At 42.7% G+C, this 8,471-nt stretch overlaps 1 protein-coding gene across 1 annotated transcript; it reads left to right on the plus strand.

Annotated features, from left to right (window-relative positions):
* Positions 1-481: 481 nt before the first annotated feature.
* On the plus strand, positions 482-6,560 carry LOC122251865 (uncharacterized; the record flags this gene model as incomplete). The annotated part of the gene is given in 6 exon segments (XM_086542999.1): positions 482-1,192; positions 1,628-1,783; positions 2,221-2,434; positions 3,466-3,622; positions 4,901-5,051; positions 6,020-6,560. Coding segments are annotated over 6 exon segments (1,644 nt in total), but the record flags the coding sequence as incomplete, so codon positions are not given.
* Between the last annotated feature and the right edge of the window lie 1,911 nt (positions 6,561-8,471).

Raw genomic sequence — 8,471 nt, forward strand, 5'->3', positions numbered from 1 at the left:
CTTGATGTATAAATGGATGTTGGGCGGGTTGATGTGTTTAGGGCTGTGGTGGGGGTTAAGTTCTTGCTTGATTTGTTTTTAAAGATTTGTATTGCAATCCTGTGGCTGTCACGGGAAGAAAGGGATCATATCTATAAAGCATTTATTTTATTGAGTCATGATCGGATTTCAGGAGGAATAATCTCCTCGTAATAATATGGATAGATAGATAAAAGGAGGGAGAGAGAGGGGGGAGCGAGAGAGAGAGAGAGAGAGAGAGAGAGAGAGAGAGAGAGAGAGAGAGAGAGAGAGAGAGAGAGAGAGAGAGAGAGAGAGAACAAGAGAGGGACAGACAGATAGATAGGTATTCTAGTGGACAGCGATTATTCCGTAAATCTGATGTATCTTTATATAACACGTGAAGTACTAAACGTGTTGTTTAGTGTTTGCAGTTATCCCGATGACTAAGAATTTCCCCCTCTCTCTCTTTCTCTCTCTGTAGCATGGTACCCCTCCCCAAACCCTCTCCCCCTCCTCCCCCTCTTTCCCTTCTCCCTCCACGCCCTCCTTCCCCTCCCCCTCCTCTTCCTCCCCCTCTTCCCCTTCTCCCTCCATGCCCTCCTTCCCCTCTTTCCCCCCCACCGCCTCCTCCCTCTCCAAGACGTGCCGCGCCATGTTTACCATTACCAGTCCACCCGATGACGTCACGAACAAAGCCCCACCTCCTCGGGTCTTCGGAAATTACCTCGACTTGCCCTCTTCCCTCGGGTGGGGAAGAGAAAGAGGAAGAGGAGGACGGGACGAAGGAAGCAGATGGGGGGAAGAGGGAGGAAGACGGAAGACAGGAGACCAGCAGAGAGCAAGAGAGATCCTCAAAGCGACGAGAGCTTTGGCGAGAGCGCGGGACGGGAGCTCCTTGGGTGCAGGAACCGAGCTCTACAAAGCACTGTCCGATTTCCTCCCGTCGCTGCTGGCACTCCGCGACGCCGAGGTCGAGCAAGGGAGAGGAGATAAGAAGACATCCTCTTCCCCTCCTCTTGCTCCTCTTTCTTCGCCTTTCCTCTTAAGGGTGTCGGATCTCCCCCCTTCCTCCGTCCCACAAGGAACTGAAGAGGAAGAGGAAGAGGAAGAGAAGTATCGTGGGACTTACGACGTCTTACACAGCACACGTCTTGAGCTTCTGAATGGACGTCTTCCTTATCTTCCTTGCAAGGTAAATATTCGGTGTGTTTGTTTTGGTCTTTGTTTGTATATTTTTTTCTATTTTCGATTATTTAGATATAAATTCATTGATTGTTATTCAATTTGATGATTATTCATACATGTTTCTTTCTTATGATAAATTAGAGTTTTTTATTGTTAGTTATCATTAACTAATTGCAATTGCTATGTACTTTTTCTTTTTTCTACTCTGAATTCTCCTCTTTCTCATCTTTCTCTTGCTCCTCTTTCCCCCCTCCTCTTCTACTTTTTCTTATTTCTCCTGCTCCTCCATTTGCTCTTCTTCCTATCTCCCCTCTTTATATTCTCTCTCTCTCTCTCTCTCTCTCTCTCTCTCTCTCTCTTTTTCTCTCTCTCTCTCTCTCTCCCATCTCCCTATTTCACCCCCTCCCTCCCCCTCCCCCACCCCACCCCCGCCACTCCAAAGATCCGCCACTACCCCCCCGGCGACATCAGGACATGCCTGGCGTCGCTCCGGCCGAGGGGAAGACTCTGGATAGCCTTCGTGGGAGATTCCAAAGCGAGGGTCAGGTTTGATCAGCTGTTGACCTCGACTGGCCGCGATTGGGAGATCACGATGGCGGTTAGTGGATGGATGAGGATTAGACATTTAGTCGTAGTTGTGCGGAGGATGGCAGTGACGAATTGATAATATAACGGAGTAATAACAACAATGATGATAATGTGTATATTGACAACAATAATGATGATTTGAATAATGATGATAATGGTAATGATGATAAAAGTGATAACAATAACAATTTTAAAGACAATGATAATGACAATAATGATCAAAATATTAATGATAATGATAATGACAATGATGATAATAATATTAATTATAATAACAACAATAATAATGATGATAATAACTAATAACAAAAAAATAACGATGATAATAAACGCCCATTTATTATCACGACGATGTTAACAACAACAAACCAACAAGAACAACAACAACAAAAAAAGATAAAACCTCTCCCTCCCTCCCTTCCCCCGTACCCCCACCCCCTCCCCCAGGGCCAGCACATCCCGTGGAAGAACTACACGGCAATGATTGCAAACAAAGTGCAAGCAACCATCGACGCAAAGTCAGAGAGCTTGAACTTGAGGACGACTGTGATCTGGGCCTCGAGGGGCATGGCGACCGGGGCCTCCAAGAACCTGAGGCCGACCGAAATGGTGCACGAGTGGATGGCTGCGGGAGCTGTTGTGCCAGACATCGTGGTCATAGGTGAGATATGGAGAGAGGGAGAGAAAGAGAGAGAGAGAGAGATATATATATAAAGAGATAGAGAGAGGGAGCGAGCGAGCGAGAAAGAGAGAGAGAGAGAGAGAGAGAGAGAGAGAGAGAGAGAGAGAGAGGGAGATAAATAGAGAGAGAGAGAGAGAGAGAGAGAGAGAAGAGAGAGAGATAGAGAATGAGAGAGGGAGAGGGTAAGAGAGAGAGAGAGAGGGGGGAGAAGGGAAAGAGTGAAAGATAGATAGAGATAGAGAGAGGGAATGAGAGAGAGAGAGAGAAGAGAGAGCGTGTGGGTAATAGCGAGAGATAGAGAAGAGAGAGAGAGTGAGGGTAAGGTAGAGAGAGAGATGAAAATCAATTTTAGTTATATTTTGGTTTTATTGGCTGTTTGTTTGTTCATGACCTCTGTTTCCAGGACCCATTTGGGAAATGTCTGTCTGTTTATTGTCTATCTTTAACCGTCCCGACTGTGTGTCTGTATCTCTGTTGTCTTAGAGAATTGCCTGTCTGTTCATTGTCTGTCTCTGGCCTCTTTGAGAACTGTCTGTCTGTGTTTTGTTTGTGTATCTGCTTGCATCTTTGTTTTTATGCTTTAATTTGTTACACTTCGCTTTCTCTGCTCACTTATATCTTTGTCTTTTTCTGTCTACTTCCATTTCCATCCATTCAGCCTCTACCATCATGTCTATCGTTTTCTTTGTTTTTTCTCTCCGTCTCTCTTTTCTCCAAACTTTCCCTCTCTGATTCGATTTTTTTTTTCATATTAATCTATCTCTATTTTTTCCATCTCTCCCTTTTCTCCACCCATCCCTCTCCCTCTTTAGTTTCTCTCCACAAAGCCCTCTCCGTCTCTCCTCCATCCTTCTGTCTCCATCTCTATCTTCAACTTTATATTTCAACCTCCATTCCTACCCACTCGAAGACGGAAATGAAAGAGAAAAGTGCCAAATAAACCTTTAATAATCGTAAAAACAACAACATTAAGAAGCATCTTTTCATAATATCTCTGTTCCACCTCCCAGGCTTCGGCAGATGGGTCTTCCGAGATGCCTTTGCGGAGAGTCTCCCTTCGCTGTCGGCACCTGACGACGTGGGTCTCCGGTGGAAGGCGATGTGGCCCCTTATCAGACATCTGGCAACCCGGAGCCACGTGATGCTCATGCCCCAGACGAGGAACAGGTATCGTATGGTGGCATTGAAGTGTTGTGCTGGAGATTTTTCGTGCGTTAAGGTGTTATGATTTTGACAAGTGTTGAGAAAAAGTATTGAAAAGATGTAGAGATTATTAATAAAATATTATTAAAGAGGTCTGAACGATTATCGTTATTTGGAGCCATTATTATTACAGAATATTTATCAAAACGATTAAACTGATATGGAGGTTATTATTAAAATCATAGAGATTATTATTGTTAAAATTTGTAAACACTCATTGAAGAGAAGATATTAATTTCCATATAGTATGTTGTATAGTATACAATGTACTAGACTATGATATAGAACATACAAGGGACAAATAAAGAGTTAGATAATCAATTGACATCATAGAACGGCATCAACAAGTATTTTACAAACACCAGTTTAATAATTAAATAGTATGGTATTATCTTGCCAGCTTAAAACTTCTACTATACAATAATGTGTGTAGATAGATAGATAGATTGATGGATTAGATAGTGAATAAGTCTTACAGTCCTTCATAATATACGGTATGTTTTATCATAACACTCCATCTATCGAATCAGCCATTCACTCGTTTCTGCATCCATTCATTCATTCATCCATCCATCCATCCATCCATCCACCCACCCACCCACCCACCCACTCACCCATCCATCTATCTATCCATTCATCCATCCATCCACTCACCCACCCACCCACTCACCCATCCATCCATCCATTCATCCATCCATCCACTCACCCACCCACTCACCCATCCATCCATCCATCCATCTATCCATCCATTCATCCATCCATCCACTCACCCATCCATCCATTCATCCATCCATCCACTCACCCACCCACCCACTCACCCATCCATCCATCCATTCATCCATCCATCCACTCACCCACCCACTCACCCATCCATCCATCTATCCATCCATTCATCCATCCATCCACTCACCCATCCATCCATTCATCCATCCATCCACTCACCCACCCACCCACTCACCCATCCATCCATCCATCCATCCACTCACCTACCCACCAACCCATCCATCCATCCATCCATCCATCCATCTATCCATCCATCCAATCATCCATCCACCCATCCATCCATCCATCCACTCACCTACCCACCAACCCATCCATCCATCCATCCAATCATCCATCCACCCACCCACCCACTAACCCACCCATCCATCCATCCATCCATCCATCCAATCATCCACCCCCAACAACCCACCCCCAACCCACTCAACCCACTCAGCCCACCCCACCCATCTCTGCAACCAGGATGCACAGCGACCCGCTCCCCCCCCGCCCCACCTTCACGACCCCCGAGTCCGTCCACAAGTGGATGACGGCGAGGCAGGCGTGGTGGAATGGCGTCCTCTACAACAAGAATCAGCTCGACTCCACTGCGGAGTGGATCGATCGAATCACGGTCAGACTGGGGGAGCTTGGTGGATGAGTGGTTGGTGGATGAGTATTTGATGGATGTTCGTGGATGAGTTTTTGGTGGATGTTCGTGGATGAGTTTTTGGTGGATGTTCGTGGATGAGTTTTTGGTGGAGGTTAGTGGATGAGGATTTGGTGGAGGTTAGTGGAAGAGGATTTGGTGGAGGTTAGTGGATGAGGATTTGGTGGAGGTTAGTGGATGAGGATTTGGTGGAGGTTAGTGGATGAGGATTTGGTGGAGGTTAGTGGATGAGGATTTGGTGGAGGTTAGTGGATGAGGATTTGGTGGAGGTTAGTGGATGAGAGTTTGGTGGATCTTGGTGGATGAGAATTTAGTGTATTTTCTTCTTTTGTCATTATCATGTGAATTATTCTGGTATTATGTTTTTTTTCGATATTACTATTACGAAAAAAAGAAAAAGAATGAACTTTGCATGTCTTTGTCTTTGTCTGTTTTTGTTTTGTTTACTTATTAATTCGGTTTTATTTTGTTTTTCTTAATCTTCCGTATTTTCTCTTACCTTCATTTGGTACAATTCGATTCCTTTCGCACCTCGAATTGGTCTTTTTCTAAAAGGAATCATTTCCATAGATAGTTCATTACTAATGATGCCAATTTACTGAATACTTTTAATGTGTTTTTATTTTTCAACGATTATTTTTTTTACCTTTTTTGTTTTAGATTTATCATAATCTTATCATTTTACGATATGGTTATGAATTATTGTGTGTTTGTGTTTGTGTGTCTTTGTGTTTGTTTGGGTTTGTGTGTGTGTATGTGTTTGTTGGTTTGTGTTTGTTTGTGTGTGTGTATGTTTGTTTGTGTGTATGTGTGTGTATGAGTTTGTGTGTGTACGTGTATTTCTCTGTATACCCATCCGTGTGTATATATTCAACTAATCAGTCTTTCAAACTAACACTCCGAAGTGAACCCCACCCCTTGGCCGCCCACAGCAATACACAGCGCGGGTCACAGGCGCCCTCCTGTGGGACTCCAGCCTCCCGGACAACTTGGCCAACGGACGCGAGTGCAGGATTCTCAAAAAAGGACACCAACAGGACACGCCAGGATACGGCCAGGAGGTCCTGCACTGCAACGATACTTTCCATCCGTCAGCCTCCACCATGAGAACTGAACTGGACATGATTTTCAACCTCGTATGCAATGGCAATCTGTTGCAAGATGAAGGAGAAGACCTGTGCTGTTGATAACAGGCGGGGAAGTGAATTAAGAGATAGATGGATAAATAAGTAGGCAAATGAAAAATAATGATAACCGAAGAAATAATTAAGTAACTGTGATATGTGACTTAATAAATAGATAAACAAACTGAAAATAAATGAATTTAGATAACTGTGATATATGACTTAATAAATAGATAAAGAAACTGAAAGTAAATGAATTAAGAGATGAATAGAAAAAAATGGATTGATGAATTTATAGGGAAAATATAAAATGAAAATGAAAAGACATGACTATGAAAATAAATAGATTGATAAACATGCAGATGAATTACTACCCTTATCTTTATTAACATGATCATTACTATTGTTATTCTAATGATAATGGTCATTAATGATATTTTATAATGGTTATCACTACGATTGATTATGATTATAATGGTGACTATTCTAATAGTTCTTTATGGTTTTGCGAAATTCTTAGTTGTAAAGATACTATGTCATGCATGTCTATGCGAAGTTATCCCTATTATTAGAACCATTATTATCATACCTATAATCAAAATTATGATAAAAACAGTCATTATGTAAATCTTGCTAGCACATTATGTTCATGGTAATGAAGGTGAAAATGAAAATATTTTTGGTGTAATTCATTATTACTAAAAGTTATCATGTGTAAATGGTATTATTAATTTATCAGTTATTTTATTTTTTACGATAGTGAGGTCAGTTTATTTATATGCGTATTGAATTTGATTTATAATCGTTATTAGAAAGATAAAGAGAAAGAGATGAGGGGAAGAGAAAGAAAGAGAGAGAGAGACAGAAACAGACAGAAAACAGAAGGTCACAGAGAGAGAGAGAGAGAAAGGAGGGAGACTGACAAACATGCAGAATCAGAGAGAGAAATAAAAAAATGCTAATATTAAGACCAAAATCAAGACTCTTGGCCAGTCATCCTGCCATATGTACAATGAATCTCAGCCAGCCACGCCCCTTGAAGCACTGAAGCACCGGTCAGAGAGAGGAAGCGCGACGCCCATGAGAAAGTGTCACCAAGTTAGATGACTCGGATACTTGGCGAGAAAGCATTGGCAGTGGCAGGGGAAGAGACAGAGGGGAGGCGGGAGGGAGAGAGAAAGAGAGAAAGAGGGGAAGGGAAAAAGAAAGAGGGTGGGGGGAGGGAGGGAGAGAGAGAGAGAAAGGGTGGGATAAAGGAGAAAGAAAGAGGGTGGGGGAGGGAGATAGAGAGAGAGTGGGGGAAGGGATAAATAATGAGGGTGGGGGAGGAAGGGAAAGGGAGAGAGAGGAAGAAAAGCTGGGGGTGTTGAGATGGAGGGAGAAAGAGAGAAGGTTAGGGGTGGAGGGAGAGGGAGATAAAAAGAGAAATGGAGGGAAGGGAGAAAGAGAGAGGGAAGGAGGGAGGGAGAGGGAGAGAGAGAAGGATAGGGAGGGAGGAAGGGTGAGGCCGGGAGGGAGATAGAAAGGGAGAGGGTGGGTGGATGGAGAGAGAGAGGGAGGTGGGGAGAGAGATAGAGAGAAAGAAAGAGAAAGAGAGAGAAAGATAAACACATGTTTGAGATTTTACGGCTTCTCCATTATCCTCTGTTCATAGCTCATTTATGTTTTTTGTGCCTTTATCTTTTGAGTGTTTTCTATCTTTAAGGGAGGTTGTGTATGATATAGGAAGGATAATTAATTATATCTTAGTCCGTTTGTCTGTCTTTTATTGTAATGTATATTTATGATTTGTGGTTGATGCAGCAATTAACTTTGGATCATAGTTTTCTTTCCGCTCTCCTTCTCAGCCATCGCACATTCTTTCTTTATCGACCCTCGGTCTCACCCTCACCCCTCTCTCTCTCTCTCTCTCTCTCTCTCTCTCTCTCTCTCTCTCTCTCTCTCTCTCTCTCTCTCTCTATCTATCTATCTCTATCTCTCTCTCTCTCTCTCTTTCTGCCAATCTATCTATGTATCTCACACACGAACTCTTTTAATAATTTCAAGCTACTCCATGTTTGAGGTCCTTCACCTGTAATGAACATTGTATTAACTCTAGGGGAGATACAACCCACGTTTCGTTTAACATGCAGCTCTTCTTTTTCACTAGACGACTAATATGTATTGAATTTATTCATCGTTTACGAGTTAAATCGTACAATTATTCTTGCCATTACCCTTGTGAGAACTATGTTCATCATATGTTTTACCCCGTAATATA

This window comes from Penaeus japonicus, unplaced genomic scaffold, assembly GCF_977035675.1.
Source record: "Penaeus japonicus unplaced genomic scaffold, GWHDUDI00000001_assembly GWHDUDI00000013, whole genome shotgun sequence".
NCBI classification, from domain to species: domain Eukaryota; kingdom Metazoa; phylum Arthropoda; class Malacostraca; order Decapoda; family Penaeidae; genus Penaeus; species Penaeus japonicus.